This window comes from Rhinichthys klamathensis, unplaced genomic scaffold, assembly GCF_029890125.1.
Source record: "Rhinichthys klamathensis goyatoka isolate OS25496 unplaced genomic scaffold, OSU_Roscu_1.1 h1tg000256l_1, whole genome shotgun sequence".
NCBI classification, from domain to species: Eukaryota; Metazoa; Chordata; class Actinopteri; order Cypriniformes; family Leuciscidae; genus Rhinichthys; species Rhinichthys klamathensis.
Window position 1 is genome coordinate 2,390,281 of NW_026606778.1, and position 20,964 is coordinate 2,411,244.

Genomic DNA, 20,964 nt, shown 5'->3' on the forward strand with positions numbered 1-20,964 from the left:
TCAATTATTTATTTTAGTCACTGCAGTACTAGTCTGCCATCAGAATGGATTTTCAGTGCTCTTGCAGTGGAGCTAAACTAAAATTGCTGAATATTTTATTCAATACAGTCAAACTTACCCAAAATAGCAAACAGTCTCATACCAAAGGTCGGCTATGTTAAATTCATAAGCCATGTTGGATGCCAGTGGGTGTAAACAGAGGAAGTCCTCATTCAGCGTAATGCTCCTGGCACATACGAGCAAGACTTGCAAAACCCTGGCAGCAAAGTTGACACATGAGCACATGATGACATCCAAACAACAGCTTGTGATTAGCCCAGAAGCATGAATGTCTGGTGGTCTCGTTCTCAGCTGTGTTACCCATCACTCCCACAGCACTAAGATGGGGGAGGGGGGGGAGCGACAGGCGAAATGGTAATCAAAGCAGTGACCTCTTGACAAGAAGTCCACACCTTCAGCATGAAGCTGCCAGCTTTTCCCGAAAGGCCAGATCAAAGATGTGTCCATGTAAATGTGTGTGTTTGTGTCAGATCTGATGTGTCTCTAGTATGGTTTGTGACACACAAAATCATTTCACTCGAATACCAATGTACAACAAGAAAAAAATATCAGTACAGCAGACAGAATGGCATAATCTGATGTGTCACTGTCTTATTTCTATTCTAAGCCAATCACGGTACAAGCATCTCATGCACGGATCTGCATATCACATGAAACCAAAATGTCATGCAGAGGAACACCTAAAAGCGTTCACGCACGCATCATATCAGAGCGGATTTCCCTGCGTGTGGAGCGAACCCACTCGTGCAGCCTGAGCGTACCGTGTTTAATCTGGGACATGAAAGGGCACAGCACCACCTTTGAAGTCTTTCATTTCCCAAATCGAGCTTTCTGAGAGATGAAGACCCACTATTAAAAAAAGGAATGCGGTACCTTTTCTCTCCCTTTGCTTTTTGTGATGGTGAATGGTGGATCTAAAGACCATCAAAACATTAACCGCCCTCTCAAAGGAATGGTGGTGCTTGTGTCATTTTGGATTTCTAACACCGGAAACAGTGGCTTAAAAATAAAAATGCTTGAGCTAAATGCTTTTTAACATCTGTAAGTGTTTCTCAACTACTGAAATGCGTTTTATTAAAGTCACCATGAAATCAAAACAGATCCCTGTTACTTTTTCAATAAACATTCCTGGTCTAATTGGCTCTAAAACCCAATGTGTTTGTGTTCATAATCTTCCATCAAACCGTAACCGTAACCGTAACATTTTCTCTCTGAAACAACTTTCCTTTGTGGCTGACATCACCAGACCCTTATTTTTCAACCCCCTCCAAACACCTGTCATATTCCCAGAGAACATTTCCTGATTGTCCTTTTTCAAATTAAATGAAATTAAAATTAAATCTTTATAAACATTATATATAAATATATAAAATATATCTTGGTTTCCACAAAAATATTAAGAACTACAATGTCTTCAATTTCATAATATTAAAGGGATAGTTCACTTTGAAATACATTTTTGATATGTTTTAGCTTACCTCAAGGGCATCCAAGATGTAGGTGTCTTTGTTTCCGCAGTAGTTTCAATTTTGATATTTTTAGGTCAAACCGTTCTTGTCTGTCAGTCATATAATGCAGGTCTATGGTCACTTCCTCAAAGAGCATGCACAGAGAAGTCCAAATTAAACATGATTTAATGACTCGTAAATGTAAGTACACATTGATGGCCTAAGACACGAAACGGGCAGTTTGTGTGAAAAAACGAACAGTATTTATATCGTTTTGACCTCTTGTAACCACAGCCACGTCCAAGTGATCTGAGGGCGCCGGCGCTCCGGTCTGCGCAAGCGCCGGAAAGCACCGGAAGTGATCTCTCGCGCGTGTACGTGTAAAATTCAACGTTGTCTGTTGATATATCGAAATCGTCTTCCATTGCGATTTCCTGTATATCTAAATATGTTTAGATCTTCACAGTGAAAGGTAAATCTCTGTGTAAACAACGAGTGACGTACACGCGCGAGAGATCACTTCCAGCGCTTCCGCAGACCGAAGCGCCCGCGCCCTCAGATCACTTGGACGTGATTGTGGTTACAAGAGGTAAAATCGATATAAATACTGTTCGTTTTCTCACACAAACCGCTTGTTTCGTGTCTTAGGCCATCAATTGGCGCTTTTCCACTAAACAGTACCAGCTCGACTCGACTCGGCTCGCCTTTGTTTGGTTTTCCACTGTGTAAAAGCTGTACCTGGACCTGCTTTCGGGTACTTTTTTTTGTATCACCTCCGGCGAGGTTCTGAGCGAGCTGAGGCGATACTAAAATGTGACGTGAAAACAATGCCGACTGCTGATTGGTCAGAGAGAATCGTCACTATTCACTGCGTCATCATTGCACGCGCCAGATGGAGTATCCAGAATAACCCTGCCATTTTTAAATAGTTTGGCCAGAGATAGTTACTAAACTTACTACTATTAAGGAGGTGCAGACTTTCCTTTGTATAAGATTCGTATACTCGCGTATAAGATTATGTCACGACAGTTTCCTGCGGCGTCGCTATGACGACCGGGTACTATTTGTGGCGGTACTGTCTGCACTTTGCAATGGAAAACGGAGCGAAAAGCGAGCCGAGTTGAGGCGAGCCGAGGCGAGTCGGTACTGGTAATGGAAAAGCGCCAAATGTGTACTTACATTTACGAGTCATTAAATCATGTTTAATTTGGACTTCTCTGTGCATGCTCTTTGAGGTGGTGACCATAGACCTGCATTATATGACTGACAGACAAGAACGGTTTGACCTAAAAATATCAAAATTCAAACTACTGCGGAAACAAAGACACCTACATCTTGGATGCCCTTGAGGTAAGCTAAAACATACCAAAAATGTATTTCTAAGTGAACTATCCCTTTAAGAAATGTTTCTTGAGCACGGAATTAGCTCAAATTCAGCTTTGCCATCATATGAACAAATTATTTTTTAATCATAATAATATTTTTAAAGATAATTTTTCTACTGTATTTTTTATTTAATAAATACAGCCTTGGTGAGAATAAGAGACTTCCTTCAAAAACTTAAAAATATCTTACCGACTAAACATGTACATAGAAGAACTGTAATAGCATATTCATTCTATTAAGATAAATGAAAATTATTATTTTAATAACTGAGGTTTACAGACTATTCATTAGTATTGTAAAGTACTGTAGATCTACTGGTTTCGGGCTATGTTTTCTAAACACAACAGATGTGTGCACCAGATAAATTATGTTCTGTCCTCTGCTATTGACTTTGCCTGAGGTAAAACTGTCTTTTGGGCCAGTGGGAATTCTCAACTGATTTACGGAAACTACTGATTATATCATAACACTATTAAAGGAACAGCATTTGATTTTTGATTTTTTTGTCTCCGCTGACATATTTGCATGGAAATTTACTGGATGTCTTGTGAAACATCAGCAGAAGACAACTTGATCTAGCAGTGACTTACATTATAAAACAGTTAAGTTCTAAATTGAGCACTTAGGAACACAGTAATTGCCCTCTGATGAAATATTGCTTGCTTTGAAACAAACAATCATCCTTCATTATTGTTTTGCCTGGCTCTTGTTGGCAGGGCATCTCATCTGGCTTGAGGTCACAAACTCTATGTTTCACAGCAAGGCCAGATCAGGTGACTATCTCAGACTTCCAAAGCACTGAGGGGGGGTTACTCACACCAAACACGGGCACGACACCGACACCGGTTGCTTTCGGTGTGTGTGTGCTCTAGGAGAGAGAAGAGCAGGAAAGAAAAGATGTGCAGCGTTTAACCAAAAGCACAGGTCAGAGTGTCCACAAAAAAGGACAGGATCCTGCCTCACAAACACACAATTACAGTGATGCCAGGCCTTAAAGGGATAGTTCACCCAAAAATGAAAATTAGCCCATGATTTACTCACCCTGAAGCCATTCTAGGTGTATATGATATTCCTCTTTCAGACGAATACAATCGGAATACAATTATGCCCTGGCTCTTCTAAGCTTGATAATGGGAGTGATTGGCTGTATGTCTTTGGAAGTCCGACACACAATTACGTTGTGTGTCAAGTTCAAGTGTTACTCTTTTGGCGTAAATCGATGCGTACGGCCGTCTGCCGGAAGCTATTTATTTTAGTCGATAAAGTTTTAAATATTGATATTTTTCTTACACGAACGCATCGCTTCACTTCAGAAGGCCTTTAATTAACACCCGGAGACACATGGAGCACTTTTATCATGGATAGATGCGCTGTGATGGACTTCCAAAGACATACAGCCATTCACTCCCATTATCAAGCTTGGAAGTGGCAGGACATTTTTTATTGAAACTATGAAAAACAAATCTTTATTGTGAGATTTTCTAAATATTACATTTATCAGTGTTATTACATTAGTGTTTTTAACCACTTTAAGTGAGTGTTAGATGATGGCTAAAACAATCTAAATGTAAATGCATGCACATCATCCTATAAATATATATATATATAATATTTGATATAATGTAAATAAGTTATATTACAAAATAGTACAAGAATAGAAACAGTATATTGTGCATCCATAAGGGAAATTAATTAATAAATTAATACATTAAAACCTCTACAGGTTCGAGCCTTATTCTCTGCTCTTTTTTTTTTAGTGCCTGTAAAAATACCTGCTGTCGAGCATGTGCTCGGTGAAGTCCAGGTTGTGTGTGTGTGTGTGTGTGTGTGTACACACTTAACAGGTTCTCAAGTCCAGGCCAGGGCTGACCTGCTTCCTCATGGCCCTTTGCCCAGGCAAGACTCATGCATTTTTCACAATGCACACAATTCAAACGGTGCTCATCACAAACACACACTGCAGGTTAGCCAGACCAGGGTAAAAAGTGGGTCTGAATCTGCCATCCACCGAGAGATTCCTCAGGCAGTCATCATGATCAGGTGTTGTGCTGTGTAGAAAGTAGTTTGTGTGTGTCTACATTTTGTTTTGTTTTTTGAAAATAGCACATTAGAAAACAGTGCTTTTTGTGTTCAATTTCTCACTGTATATGCTCTAAATTATACAGATAATGAATGAACGAGAAAACATTTTTGCTGTATTTTCAAGACTTCCACACCCATTTCCAAGTCCGACATCAAGTGGCATTTATCTTGCCCTTCTCAAGCAGGGCGTTTGAAGCTGAATGGAATGAAGCATAATTCTCAAAGCTATTCTTAGACCTGAACTGTGTCCACACATTGTGAGAAATGCCTACATGCAAGTCTTCATTAAGAAGTTTGATATTATGAAAGCAGAAGTCAGTACTGTGACGCACTGTTTAATCCCGCATGCGGATTATAACAGGGAAAGAAAATTAGGGTTAGGGCTGCATAAGCTAGTATAAGATTTCCACTGATGCACGAAAGTGTCCGCTTTAGTTAAACTTAGCCAAGACCAGGGAAAACAAGGCCAAGCACCATGCTAACACACCATCCTAAAGAAACAGCTTGAGAGGGGTTACTATGGCAACAAAGTTCTGCTTGAGAGGGGTATTGATTACTAGCAGGTGTAGGTTGTCTCACACATATCTATTCTACACGCACACATTTACACATTTAGTAATCTAAATGAGGACATAACGTTCTGTTGTTTTCATACAAACTAATAATTACTATAGACTACCAAAATGATTTATAGTCTTTTATGAGGCAGTATAACTACTTTGCTTAACTTGTTCCTCCATAGCTGCTCACTAGGCTTTGTTTGGAACAAAGCTCATTTTATCTGTTCTAACAAAACTTTGCACCCCTGAAGAGATGAAAAACAAACTACTACAAACAATTCCTATAAACTACATTAATGGTATCCTACTGGCTATATTCCAATTCCATATTTATTTATAACAGCAATCCTCTTAACAAACATTAAATAAATATGCTTACTGTGTCCAGCATACCTGAAAGACTGTACAAACAACTCTGATCTCAAATAACTCTCAATCAATGATGGTTAATAGTGCTAAATATGCTTGTTTCGTGCTTGACGCGATTAAAGAGTGATTGTGGGAATGAAAGCCCTTTGCTGTTTCCAAGTACACAAAGTAATGAGGATCAATAGGTGCACTGCTGGACACCAGATGTTCATTTCTGCCCAGTTCTAACAACGCATTTACGGCTTGGCACTGTATGACCTCTTTGCAGATCCAGATATCTACACACGGAGACTTACATATAAACTCTCATTATCCCAAAACAGATTTTATCATGGCTGATTAACAATAAATATTGCCTTGACCCTTGTAACCAAAAAAACAAAAAAAACGGTAGCCTACGTGTAGAATAAATGCATTGTGCTATTTAAGATATTTTTATATTTGCCTTACAACCAACTAAATTTGGGATATTAAATATTTCATCAAAAAGCAGACTTGATCAAAATATTAAAGAAAACATGCTGAAAAAATCTATAAGCTTATGTGTAAAATAAATAAGGTTACATCTTTCCATTTTTTGTTCTATGGAAACTAGAACTCCATTACATTTGGCCCAGTCTTATTTTTGTCAGTGTCATAAAGACAAGTTGTGTCATTTCTGAATCAATTTCCATTACTGAAACATGACATTTTAAAATGACAAATAACAGACCAATGCCATTCACTCACAATGTGAAAAAAAAAATCTTATTATTGCCTGAAGAGCAACATTTTCAAAAAGATGTAACCGAGTGATTGAGATGTCTCAAACAAGAGTGAGAGGTAATATCTTAGAATGAGAAAGGTACCACTAAACACTCTGAAAATAGCTGGAAAGAAGAGGCTATCATATGAAATTTAACAAATCTAAGTACACTGACCCGGTCTGATTCATGCACATTCACTTCTGCTAATTCTGTTCTCCATTCCACCCTGTCTGTGATGCAAAACAGAGAGGTTAAATCTTACTAAGTGAAGTGGTTTTAAATAAGCAGTGCTTTTTGCAAATGTGCCTTCTACCTCTGCATGATGAGAGTGGCCAAAAATATCTTGCATACAAAAGCCAGTTTTTGTTCAAGATTTAATTCATAACAGGACACAAATAAGTAATAATGTAACTATTTATCTCATTATTCATTTTTATAAGTAAAAAAGTAAAATGGAAAAAGTAGAACTTTGCTTTTACAACAAGCATGTAAACCCCTAATCTGCAAACCAGCTTGTGAGAGTGGCTTTTAACCCACGGAATCTGTTCATCTGATTGATTACTTGGTATTCTTTTCATTATGTCATGATAACCCATTTCAACAAATAATTAACAGTTTTTTGTTCACCGGGAAACATCCGAGCTGGTCTGTCACGATTTGAGTGGTCGCCTTGTTCTCTTGTTTTGTCAGGGACAAAGGACCGCCACAAGCCAGTTGGACGTGAGGACAATAATCACATTTAGCCATAATCAAATAGCACTTGTTCCCTCTAGGGACCAGAAAGGAAATCGTTGTGTACAGTAGCTTAATATGTCAGGTGTGACTCAGGGAAATTGGAGGCAATTATGGCCATAACTGCATTCAGATGGGTGGACTCGGGGGGGTTGGAGTAAGGCTTCATTTTTTGTTTGTTTGTGTGTATCGGGTGTGATTGATGTTCTTTTCGGTGTTACCCTGAAAAGAGCCTTTGGGAGTTGGAAATAGGGCTGTGGGAAGGGGGACGATGAGTCCTGTTGTCTCGGTTACAGCGTGTGGAGAGGGGGGAAATCACGGAGGGGGAGGTGATGAGGCTATTCTGTTTGAGGACACCCTGTGTGGCTGGTCCTGATTACACAAGAGAAGCCATCGCTCTCTGATCAGCAGACAGTCAGCAAGGTGGCTCAATCAGGCTTTCCTAAGAGCTCTTCCTGCACTGATGAGGCCTGAGGGGTCTTCAGTGAATGACATCAAAAAAAAAAAAATAAAAAAAAAAAAAATACAAATTATGGACAACATGAAATACATAACACGGCTCTGAAAGTAACATCCGACTGGCATGTTTTCTACCATGTTTGTACCTAAAAGATGAATCATGCATTTGTATCTCTCCCACAAAAACACATTCAGTATTTGCTTGAAGACAACACTCTAACCTACTATTAAGGTGGCAATCATGGTCCATTTTAAATTAACATTTAGGCTGCGTTTGTGCCATTAAAAAGTGTAAACTGCAGATCAGTGGAAGGGGAATTTTGGTTAAACAGGTTCTGTGAGTGCCAAAGAGACAAAGTGACCGAGGGATTAGTAGAGCAAATGGAATTACAGGCCTCCCAAACATGTGATAAGGATTTCATTATCTGGCTCTCACACACACCATGTGTCTCCTCACTGCCAGGACGGCCTGCCTTCAGATGTGTGGTAACGGAGAACGGTGTCATAAAAACACTCCACTCAGAGGAACAGGGTGGCAGAGCCCTTTGTACTGCAGCAAACAAGGTGTAAAAGTGAGAAATCACAATAGGATTCTTCATTTCAAACGCGGTCAGAGAAGTTGCTTCAGTTTGGTCCGGACAGGAAAGGTTCAGTTTAGTTTAGAACGGAAACGTAAAAGAGCATTAGTGATGAAAAGTGTGAAATAGAAAACGGAATAAAACTAAAGAAAAAGAAAGAAAGAAAAAGCAAGAAATGGGATAAGAAAAAAAATGAGGTTTAAAAAAGAAAAGAAAAAACAATTTTGATTTATTTTTTTATTATTTATTTTTTTGTAGAAAGAGTGAGCTGATCAGTCCCTACCTTCTCAAGGTTAGGAAGCTGGGTACATAATGGAATCAAATCTGATTAGATAATTAGCATAGCATTTGCATAATGGCACTTCAATTCATTACCTTGCATGAGAGTTCATCAGCATAGCGTGAGCTACAGTGTTTCCACTCCCCTCTGTCCTGTAACAAAGCTCAGACTCTCCATTGCCATCCAAAAAGGTCAACTCATTTTCTGCCTCCTGTACCAACTAATATCTATCAAAGACTCGCACACTTGCGGAATGACTTCAGCAATCTCTGGGTGGTCTGGAGCAGAGCCACAGTAACCAATCTGACCGCTGTGCAAAGCAGGCAATGTTTGCAGACTTGTATTGATTTAAGTTCATTAAAATAAATATTTTTGCAAAGGATTTAAGATGATAAAGAGGAACAGGTGAAACACACTGCATTGTGTGAGAGGTATTATGACAAAAAAACAAGAAATATCAATTAGTCTAATTGAATTAGTATATCCATTTACTAAAAATCTAGAGGAAATCTCTCAGCTCAGACAAAGCAAAGACAGGTAAAATACATTCTATCATTAGGCATGCCTAAATCCCAGTTATCTCAATGGAAAGAGACTTCTGCTACAGCCTCCAGTTTTTCAGATTAGAAACGTCTGAAACAAAGTTGATAGCTCGAGAACTCCATTATGTCTAAGCTATAAAAAAGCAACCTTTGAGCAAAATGACACTTCTCCAAGCGAGATTTAAAGACCCTGATCTCACATCTGCCTCCTCTGGGGTTACACTTGAGATCTCAACAAAATCACAACATATCACAAATATGCACTCAATAAATACTTCATTAAATATTCTATGCTATGCGATCCACATTATTTTTGACATATTTCAATGAGACAAAAATGAGAACTCTCACACCTCTCCTCTACAGCTTCAGAAGATCTTAATAAAAGTCAAAAACTGTGCTCAAATTTTCCAAGTCTGTTTCAATACTGTTTCAATATTTCTCATCACTTTTTTTTTTAGACCAAATTATCTAATCTTGACATTCATGTTCGTTTTATAGTTCAGTACTTTTCTGTAACAATTGTCTTGTTTGTCTAGTTGTAGAATTCATAGACAAAGCTGATACTTCAAGTAGATATAAATGAGAACTCGGTTATGCTTCCCAAGCTATGAAAGAACAACCTCTGAACACCAAAATGTTCCTCTGTTCTTGTTATAGTGTTAATTAGAAGTGGTAGTATTTTTACCAGGATTAGAAGTGGATTGCTGTTTTCACAACACACTGGCTCAAACTTATTTCATTTATAAAACAGTACCCCATAATAAAAATACTTGGTGCATTTTATTTGTTGTTTAATATAAACACGACAAAGTATATTGATTTGAATGATTAATAGTGATTTAAGCTGCCATGAAATGAAAATTTGAATTCACCAATCTATTTATATCATCTATTTTCCAAATGCATGTTATCTTATATACACCAAAATGTTCCTCTGGGAAAATAAAGTTACATCACAGATAAACTAACAGATGGAAATAAAGAGAAGACTCAAAAACAATGACAGACAGGAAGTCCCTAGAGACCCTTCTTCATCTTTGTCCTCTGACTTTCTGTTGTTTTCTGACATATGCCTGTGCCAGAGAGGAGAACAGTGTGCAGACTGATATGATTGACTTCAGACGGGTGCCGAGGAATGGCGTCCGAGTGCCCTGAGATACGCAGACATGAGCGACAAGCCCTGGGCTACCCAAAAACAGCTGCTGCCTCTCACTTCCTTCCTCTATGATACTGCAGACACAATACTGTCAAACATTACAAAGCACAACAATTAGGAATCTTCCTGAGGTTTAACTGCAAGAGGTTTCTGAGGAAATTATATATATACATTTTTTTTTAAAAACATCCCGAGTTTCACAAGCAGTACAAACTCGCTCGGCGGTGACAGGTGAAAGAGATGCGGCGATGGAAACAAATGCAGATAAATAAACATTTCGTAGTATCGTTCGGCGCAACCGAGAAGCAAATGGGATCCTAAATGGAAGCCCTTGTCATCTTAACTTGGGCGTACAGCCAGGCTGATTTGTAATAATGTCCCCCCGTCTAGCAGAGGGATTTAACGCAAGGAGGTAGCAGGAGAGACAGTGTCGGAGACAGCGCTACAATACAACTGATTTTAATGCGACGCAGGCGAATACGTGCTAATGCATCTGACTGGCTATATAGGCCTACTGTATTGTCTGTCTGCCAGGTTCTTGCTGACTGGGCTCTGACTTAGCACTTAAATTGGGTTGAGGGAAGAAACTAGGTTGGCAAAAGGAATTGCAGCATATGCCTGGATTCATTTTAGTTTATATCAGCATTCATGCAATAAAGACCACACCCTTTATACTGTACTATGCATTCCTAATGTCCAATGACAGGTGTTTTCACCTGCAAATTCTGCATTCCCTAGTGATCCCAAAAAGTGTTAATTCACATTCATTTAGCAGACACTTATCTAAAGAGACTTACAAATTAGAAATATTACAAACAATTTGTCCTAACGCCAACACAGTTCATAGAAATCATGAAATTCATAGAAATTCAATGCCAGGTTAAAAAAAGAAATAAATAAATAAAGAAGACAAAAATAGTAGTGCAGAGGTGCATCATCAACTTCATATGTTTTTTCTCTTTACTTTTGCTATTAACATCTTTGTGTCTGTGACATGAACAGACTAAACCTTTTCCATTCCTCATGGCAATCAAAAAAGGTTCCTTTCTGCAAATTAGACTTTTACAATTACTTTCATACCAACTGTAAACTATTGTGAAGTCCACATGAACCGTAACAGGGGTGTGAATTTTGATCATTTTGTCTGCTCGACAAATCAATTAGACCTGCATTCACCCAAAAATGCTTCTGTAACCAATCAAAATATTACAAATGTAATGTTTTGAAGCTGAAAAAAAGTCTTGCATTTAGCCTATTATGTTTTCATAATTGACCACTCCAATTGATCAATCCTTAAACAAGCATACTCAGGTTTTCACACATGCTGCTCCAATAAAACAAACCAACTCTGCAGCTAAATGTCCTCATGTCCACACAGAAATCTCTATTGTGGCGGCAGTGGCTCAGTGGTTCATGTAGGTTGTCTGCAAACCGAAAGGTTGGTTTCTGAGGAACCAAGGTTTCAGGTTTCAGGTTCAATCCCCGGTTCCACCTGACCAAGTGTCGAGGTGTCAATGAGCAAGACACCTAACCCCGGCTGCTCCCGACGAGCTGGATGGCGCCTTGTATGGCAGACACCGCCGTCGGTGTATGAATGAGTGTGTGAATGGGTGAATGTGAGGCAAATGTAAAGCGCTTTGGTGGCCATTGGGTCTGTGAAAGCGCTATATAAATGCAGTCCATTTACCATTACCATTTACCATATTGTGAAAACTCTGAAAGCAGACAGAAACATCCAGCAAATCACCCTAAACACAGGAAACAAAGTCAATTAAAATGTCCTGCAAAAAAAATCCAGTGCAATCCAGGCCTATTCTATTTGAAGAATGAAGTTATTTGTCCACTCCGAGACTTGCTGAAATATTGTTTTGGGTGAGACAAAGGGATGACGTGGTTCAACAGCGTTCCACAGGGATGCTCAGCCCAGCAGCAAGTCAGGGCTAAATCGAGGCCATCTACAAACCTCACTAGAGAACCCAGCTATGAAATGACATGACAGTGTCTGCACTGTCATGCACTGACATGCACTGCCAGAATGAAATATCACAGTTCTTTTCTTCCTCTTCATTTCTTTATTTCCAAAAAACACAAAGCGGAAGTCATTGTGCCAGCTGACAGAACACAAACACAACACTTCTCAAAATTCCACATGAAAGATCCAAACCACAACAAAAACTGACATATTAAGCATTATTCATGGTCTCGAGCAAGATAAACTGAGCATTTTTAGCAGCTGATACAAATATCTATTGGTTATAAGAGCACCAGGGAGGTAGAATACAGTTCAGACCACTCAGGCTGCAGTCAGAATACCGTTGGTGTATTTGCCTTCAACACTCTCATTTAATTATACTCTTGTTTCAGTCACCCATGGTGAGCAGCTATTAGCAAAAAAAAACTAATAACACGGATGTAAACACAAGAGAGCACAACTTGAGGTAGAAAACGGTTCTGTACCTTTGCCCTTGGCTTGAGAAAGGAGACGAAAGGCAACAAAGAGATGGAGAGTATCCACAGAAGGAAAGCATGGAGAGATACGAAGAAACGGTCAAAGATCAGTCCACATCTATGCATTCAAGGTTCAGAATAACAGTTTAGCTCATTCAATGCACAGCAATTCAGTCAATTCAGGCATGCAGCATATAAGCAAATCACAACAGAGTGAATAACAGTGAAAGGGTGTGGCATACCTTGATCCGCCATCATCATGTGTGCAAAACCTTTGAGGAACAGAGAAAGTCACAGAAAGAGAAGAACATCTTTAGGTATGTATCAGAGCATACAGTGACCTCACATCTTGGCAGAAGAAAAAAAGGTTTCGACTTTGTGACCTTGTTAAAGTGGTAATTAGAAGTAGTAGTATGAAGTAATTACAAGTGGTAGCATTTTTGGTAATGCAACTAACCCTCAACCAGATCCTAATCCTACCCTAACCCTATAGTAAGTACATGTAGTTGATTATTATTACTCAGTACTTAAATATATAATCACACTGTAGCAATGACACCTTAAAATAAAGTGTTACCACATTGTTTTAAATTGATTTTTTATCTACTGTGACAGCTAAAGTTTTTTAGGTTGTAAAGGGACCTTGAGAAATAAATAAATAAAGTATTTTGTGAATATTGTGGATTGCTATTTTCACATTACACTGCCTCACATTACCATATTTGATTTATAAAACAGTAACTGCATAATAAAAATACCTGGAGCATTTTATTTGTTGTTCAATATAAACATAGCAAAGTATATCGATTTTAATGATTAAGTTGAAATTCACCCATCTATTTTCATCATCTACTTTCCAAATGCATGGTAATCTTATTTGTAAAACATGTTTTCTTTTTGATAATCATAAAATGGAAGGAAATAAATGTCACTACTACTTTCATTGTCTTTAAGTATTTTTCATTATGGTAACTTTACTGGGAACACAGCAATAATTTTAAGCATATTTGAAAATTTCTACGTTTGTTACTATACATTTGAATACTGTTTGCACTGTGCATCAATAACTGCCTGTAAAAGACAATTCAATACAACTTAAAGGATATGATCAACTCACCTGGGATGCTGTTGGCCTCTGATGGTGTTGCAGCAAAGAAGCCACAATGGAAAAAAGAAAAAAGAGAAGAGAGACATTGCAGCCATTAGAGCCCACTCATATTATCTTTGCATGAAAACTATCATGCAAACTCCGACACACCTGCCAGCATGCACCGAGCAGATATCTGCCCTGTGCATGTACACAGAAACCCTTAAATGCCCCTTGCATTCATCCATCCATCCATCCACCCTCTCTTCTCCCTGGGAAATGAGGAGGAGGAGGAGGGGGGGGGGGGGGGGGGGGGGGGTCAGATCTATGGTGTATGAAACACCATGACACATCAACATCTAAGAGGTCTAGTCCATCTTCCATGTCTTACACACACTCCCAAAACCCACATCCACGCCTGGGCCATAAATCCAAACAGGAAACGGGACCTGTTCCCTTTAGAGAGGGTTGTGGATTTATGAGACGCTGATGTTTGTCTAAAGCACTGTTCCATACTCAGAGCCCACATTTACTCTCATTGTAGACACACACACTCTCTCTCTCTTTGTCACAGGCCGCCTTTAGCACTGAAGCACTGGGCTGACTCATTTCATTATTGCACTCTGGTCGTCTCCCAAACCAAAGGGCATCCAACACTGATAAACTGTTAGACAGTGTGTAAAACCCTTCTAAAACACAGCCATTGTGTAGCATTTATGCTTTTAAATGTAATCTGTGACTCTTAAAAGTATTAAATTAATTGTGACTATTAATTTGACTATTTAAAAAAATATGCAGATGGCAGGATGCTCAAATATATATTTTTTATATGTTAATTTTATTTAAAGTAACACCAGGTTACTTTTGCTCTCGGGGTGGGGTCCCCCTACAGTTGGGAAACAGTATTGCCCTCTAGACCTCTACTACTGTCGTAAACTCTGTCATCCTACATGCACGTTATTGTTGACAACCAGGATAGCCCTGAACACTGTAGGAGGAGGTCACATGCAGGTGTTCTGCTTGCGTCGCGTGTGAAATGTCTTCATCCCAGGTACAGTGGCATATATTTCAGCATGTCATATGAATATAATTTCATGGGTTTTATTTTTTTTTCTAACGACAAATGATCGCGATGATCACGTTTACAAGCCAGCGTCATTATAGTAGCCTAGTCTATTGGTTACCGTTTTACTGAATCTATATGATACTTCAATGCAATGTTTGAGTGGTAGATAATAACCATATATCGTCAAAATTATAATATCAAGCTACCATAAATGAATCTGCAAATTTTACAAATCGATTTGCATTATAGCTTGAGGCAAGACAAATAAACAAATATCACAGACATGTTAGGTATCCTAAAATATGATTTTGTACAACTTATATATTTACTTGCAAGAATGTAGCCCCTACCAAACTTGTGCACGCCGTTTAGACACAGGCTTTCATTTGATTTTTTTTTTTTTTTTTGATTTTTTTGCCAAGTCCGCATCGGTCGGGCACCCCTCCTCCTCCTTCAGCTCACGCCAGCGAGAAAATGCTGGCCCAATGTTAATCCTCGTTCTGCCTTTAACGCGATCACTTTCTCTTTTTCTCTTTTTGCTTTGCTCCGATAAAACCTTTGCTTTCTTGTTTTTCTGTGCTGCTTCGGCCTTGACTATAACATTTGGCTCGCACGTCCGATTTTAAGGAAGTGGGGGTGGTGGTGGAAGTGACGTATATGCCGTAAAGCAGTCGAATTTTGTAGTTCTCTTTGTTCGCCGGTTACTACCCGAAACCCGAAGTTTAAAAGTACGATTAAAAACGCTACAGACCCCATCAGGCTATGGCAGACGTGTCATTCAACCTATTGTAAGTCGATGTACCATCACAAGAGACTTGGAAGTATATTATGAAGGTTGAAAAGTTACCTGGTGTTACTTTAAAATATATAACAAAATTAAACTATATACACTATTATAGTTTATAAACTAAACTATAACTAGGTATACTGTATATTTTAAAATACTGTTTTATATTATAGCTTTTTGATAACTCTGAGATTATCCAGATTATTACAATGAATAAGTACTAGTCACAGCCAGGCCAAAGAACCAATTTATCTGTTGCCAGTGCACACAAACTGCAGCTAATACAGGAAATTAAGGGAAACCTGATGGGGTCTGCCTCCATTAAATGCTTTTAGTGCAGAGTAATTACAGCTACATTAGACATTCATTTAGTCCTCTATGTGTTGATGTCTGTACTGACTGAAAATGCAATGTGTCATCTCTCATGGTCACTCATTTTAGGGACACGTTCCAATGTGTAAGCGTGTCTGTCTGCCGTGCTTGTTAAAGGCTGGTACAGAACATTAAGTCCTCTGATGAGATGCATTAACCTGGTGGGGAAAGTATTAGGATGTGATTTGAGAGCAGAGAATGCAGAGTTACACTCAGCATGTGAGTGCCATGGTGACTTGATTGATGTGTTCAGCTCTTGAACTGACCTATACTGAAATTCTGATGTCTGGCTGGAATACAATCGTCTGCATGCACTGTCAGCCTTCTACGATGACCTAGTTTCTCAGAAACAGTGGTGAGACAAAAATGTATGTATAGTCGTGGCTCTTCAACAAGTGAATGATTAGTTTAATCTGGATTTACACCAAATTGTCATGATTAAATCGATGATGATAAAATAAATGATAAAATACAATTAATATATTAAATGAACTAGGCTATAATCCAAAATGTTTGCGAAAAAAAGTGAAAATGTTGTTGAATTACCTACAGTAGAACAGTTATAGTATAGGCTACCTCTCACAGACAACAAACACCACTATTTAAACATAACTTCTGGTGGGAGGGGAATTTAAATAGATGTGAAAATAAATAAATAAAAATAAATGTTTAGAGATCTTTACCAGTGTTGGGTAAGTCTAAAAAGTAATTAATTACTAGTTACTAATTACATAAGTCCCATATCAACCTTGACCAGTTTAACAATACAAGGATAGACATGAAACTGCTCTTTTAATTCTTTCAAACTAATAATATAAAATTGCATATACTAAAATTAAAATGCTCTTAAACTTGGAAGGTTACATTAAAAACACAATTTAATATTAAATGTTAAATATTGATGTTAAATTCACAATTGTTTTATATAGAATTGTTCAATAGTCTTTAAGTATTTAATGCAATTATCTCAGAAGTAACTTATTAAATTACAGAAAAATTTAGAGTAATTCCTCACTTCAATTTTTCAAGGGAAAATTAAAACGCATTACACCCAATACAGGTCTTAACCTTAAAAAAAGTAACTAAGGTCTACGTATCCTCTTGATGCACTTTTGAATTTTTGCTTTGTTAACATTAAAAAAACACGAGGAGATTTGTAAAGAGTGGCCAGCTTAAACATAAACCTCAGCGTACCGATTCAGAGACCATCCACATGGGAAGACAGATTGAGTGTTTGTTTTGCTGCCAAATGTTTATTATTCTAATCCGCCAAAAGATTACGCGCTTTCGCAAATGATGTAGCGCCGTGGCTATCACGATTTTCACAGAGCGAGAAACATACGCCGCGGCAACACAAAACAGTTCTGAGGCCATTTTAGCCATCTGGCCATCGAGAGGAGTGTCAGATTGTTGTTGCCGCTGCTATGGCAATTGGATTCAGTCAAACGCACGTAAAGCTAATGCTTAACACTTCAGACCAGCTTGCCATATGGCTCTGACCTGATATTTATTACCCGCATACAGATGTTTCCAAAGCCTGAAGACACAAGATTAAGATGGTATTAAGATTGCTCAGTGGGTTTTCGTAATGTTGTTATCAAACACTGATGGCACACATTAATGTGCACAGGTTTTGATTTGGATTTGTAAGAGATGCTAGTGGAGAAAGTTCAGCTGTCGCCTAACAAACTGCTCGGCAGTAAAGGCTGCCCCATGTGCTCCGATATAAATGGCCTCCAAAAAAGGTTTATTTATTCTTTTATGATTGGCTGAACTGATTCCCAGCATTCAAAGCCATCAATGCTGCTTTTACGTCGGGCTTTAGCCCCTATCAGTGGACTGCAGGACCCAGTCAGCCAAACAAGATGGAGAGGAACAACGGCTGTAAATCAAGCTCAAAACTCTGTACTCTTTACAGCCTATAAATCTAACTCTAGTGCCCGGTCTTCTACACATAATACCCCTTTCTCTCATTTTCTCTCTCTTGCGCTCTGAAAGAGGCTGTGCAAGCATACATACACATTCGGTTCTATATAAAATGCCTGAGTACACAGATAGCATCCTGACTTTTTAATCACATTCGGTAATTGTGTCATTAAGGAGAGAATCACATGAGAGGTTGTGTCTACAATGAGGGTAAAAACTCATAGGGCTCAGAGCACCGATCAATCACCCAGCTTAAACACTTCAATCACAAGGGGAAAAAAGTTTAGGCCTAATCAAGACATTCGTTTCTGTCATTGTTTTCTTGCTAAAATTCATAATTTATCAAATTCATATTGCTACAACTTAAAGCATTTAAGAGGATCTCTTTAAAGCAAAAATTATAGAGGAATATGAAAAAAACAACAACTAATGTGTACCTTTCATTACCATCAGGAAACATGATTCATGAAGAAGAACTCAAAAGTTGTGATTTTCTGCTGTGGTACAGTTTAACGTAAAATTAGTTTAGTTATGATTATACTTACAAGAAAAATATGTCCACAAACCAGAAGATCCATATATATATTTATATATTAGCATATTCTTTAAAGAATTATAAGACGGTCATAAAATTCTCTCTCTAGGAAAACCAGTAATGACGCTACAAAGAATTGCAATTGACTATTATAGGCAATATAAATAGGCAATTATCCCCCATCTCTGATTCATTCTCTGTTGAAGAGGTGCAACAACAAAACCCAGAGCTGTGAAATGGCCTCCTCAAATCCCCAGAGAAACTAAAATGGCCACTTCAGAAAAACAACCAAGGGGATCTGAAAAGGCACCTTAACATCCTAACACCCCACCTCCTCAGCCGGGCATGATTAACACACACACACACACACACACAAAACGCTTGCCAGAGACAAACAGCTTAGTGCTTTACAGAGGTAAAAACGCTAGTAGTGCATTTCAATGACATTCGCTTTCAATTGACTGTATGAAACGATGGGGGAACAGAGGAGGCTGATTGAAAAAAAAATTCACAGCACAAAACACCTGCAAATGCATAGAACAGGGCAGCTTTCAGGAGACAAGCTAAGAGATGGCATTAACCTGGACCTGAGAGTCATACTTCAGTAGCATGAAACAGCAGAGGATGAAGGAAACATTCACATTACAGCAGTAAAGACTGACAATTTCGAGTACGGTGCCGTTACATTGTATGTAAGTCAATATTGCATCTGCTGTATTATCAAGCTGTAAATATAAACCATTTTACCTTCGCTGCAGAATCGGCCAACATATTCTGTCTTAGAACAATCGCAAAGTGGTTCCCCATCCACAACGGAGCACGTCCCTCCGTTCTCACATGGGTTCTCCATGCAGATCCCCTCTATGTCCATGCGGACCCTCTGGCTGCTTAGTAGAATAGGTTCCTTGCTATTGTACTTCAGTTCCCTGATAATTCCCTTAAATGGCGGAAGATCCTTCACTGTCGGGAGAGTGAGCACAGAAATGCGAATATCTTGAGGGACTCCGCCCAGGAAGAGGTCACTAACGATCTTCATGTACTGCCTCTGTGGCCGCACCTCACCCGATTTGATTACTCCGTCCAGACCCAGCACAGTTCTCAGGTTGTACCTATTCAGGGTGGCAGAATGCCAGCTGCTGTCATTGACTCGCTTGTCCGATACGACTGTGGTCTCGGCGCAGTCGATGCTGAACTGCAACTGGAGCTTCCCTTCAACCACCATGAGTTGCAGGAAGTCGCAGAAGCCGCCATCGTCAAAGTACAGGATTAAGGCGGTGGACACGTCTGTTTTGAACTGGAAGCTGAGGTCACTTCTGGTGCTGGCATCCCAGCGGAGATAGCGTGCCCACTGGCCTTGCGACCCTGTAAACTCCAGGCCCAAGCAGGGCCCAAGCACAGTACTGATCAGCAGCTGCAGCTGGACTGGGAATCTGAAGAAATTCATTGTAAAAGTGCTGGAGATTTGGGGTTATTATCCTGAACAGAAGGAAATCATTGAATTTGCTTTGGTTCAAAGGTCAGTGTATCCAAAGTACATCCCACAGTATGCCCAGAGATGCTAGAGAAGAGGTGAGATCGTCAACGCAGCGACAAACAAAAAATATCCTAAAAGAGGTGAGGGACTTAGTAGGGAGAACAGTCTTAAATAACAGTCATAAGGCCAATGACATTGCACAAAAATCCAATCTCTGTCAGGCGACAATCAAAGTTTTTCTTCCTCGTTTCCTGGAACGGATCGACTTGAGAAGACAAGCAGATGAGGTGCTGTGCGTCTGCTGAGGTGGTGTTTTCTTCTGGTATCTCCTCAGACCTCAATCATCCAGTCCTCCAGGTCGGACTCTTTCTGTATTTCGGGAAACCAGCGCAGTCTGCATGATGCCTTGTGGGTAATGTAGTTCATTCGGTTACTCTGCCCCGTCTAGCTGTCAAAATAGAAAAGCATCAAATTACAAACGAATCCACAATGTCTCATTCTATCTAGTGTGGGTTTTATTTATACGGAAAACGTAAAAGCATAAAAAACTCTATATTATTTAAAAAAATTAATACAGTACACTTTCACAATTATAATCTTAAAAAGCTGCACTTGAAGGAGTCATTTTTTGCACTTATGTTAAATGCTAATCCTAATTAAAAGTTTATATATTTTTAAGGAAATTCCCCCAAAAGATCCTTCTGTTATCGGTCATCTAGTGTGTAAATTAACAGCATTATTCACATGGCAGCTCCAGCTATCATTCAATAGCAGAGAGTCCATGTTTATCTGATGATGTGGAAAATTAAAAGGATTTTTGCAGGATGCACAATACATGAAAACAATCATATGAATGTCTACACATTCC

The 20,964-nt window shown here is 38.9% G+C and overlaps 1 protein-coding gene across 31 annotated transcripts in view; it reads right to left on the minus strand.

Annotated features, from left to right (window-relative positions):
• Nucleotides 1–20,964, minus strand: part of nrxn3a (neurexin 3a) — a 320,634-nt gene that overhangs the window by 292,027 nt on the left and 7,643 nt on the right. For 20 of the 31 annotated variants that reach the window (XR_008808997.1, XR_008808996.1, XR_008808995.1 and 17 more), the window contains 4 exons: nucleotides 19,370–20,544; nucleotides 13,967–13,984; nucleotides 13,092–13,121; nucleotides 12,859–12,870 (listed from right to left, as the gene is read on the minus strand). Coding sequence is in view for 28 of the 31 variants with exons in the window: in XM_056267190.1 (XP_056123165.1) it covers nucleotides 12,859–12,870; nucleotides 13,092–13,121; nucleotides 13,967–13,984; nucleotides 19,370–20,066 (757 nt within the window). In the remaining 3 variants the exon portion in view is untranslated. Of the gene's footprint in view, nucleotides 1–12,858; nucleotides 12,871–13,091; nucleotides 13,122–13,966; nucleotides 13,985–19,369; nucleotides 20,545–20,964 lie in introns of those variants that run through there. The other 11 variants (XM_056267213.1, XM_056267209.1, XM_056267210.1 and 8 more) reach the window with 2 other exon arrangements.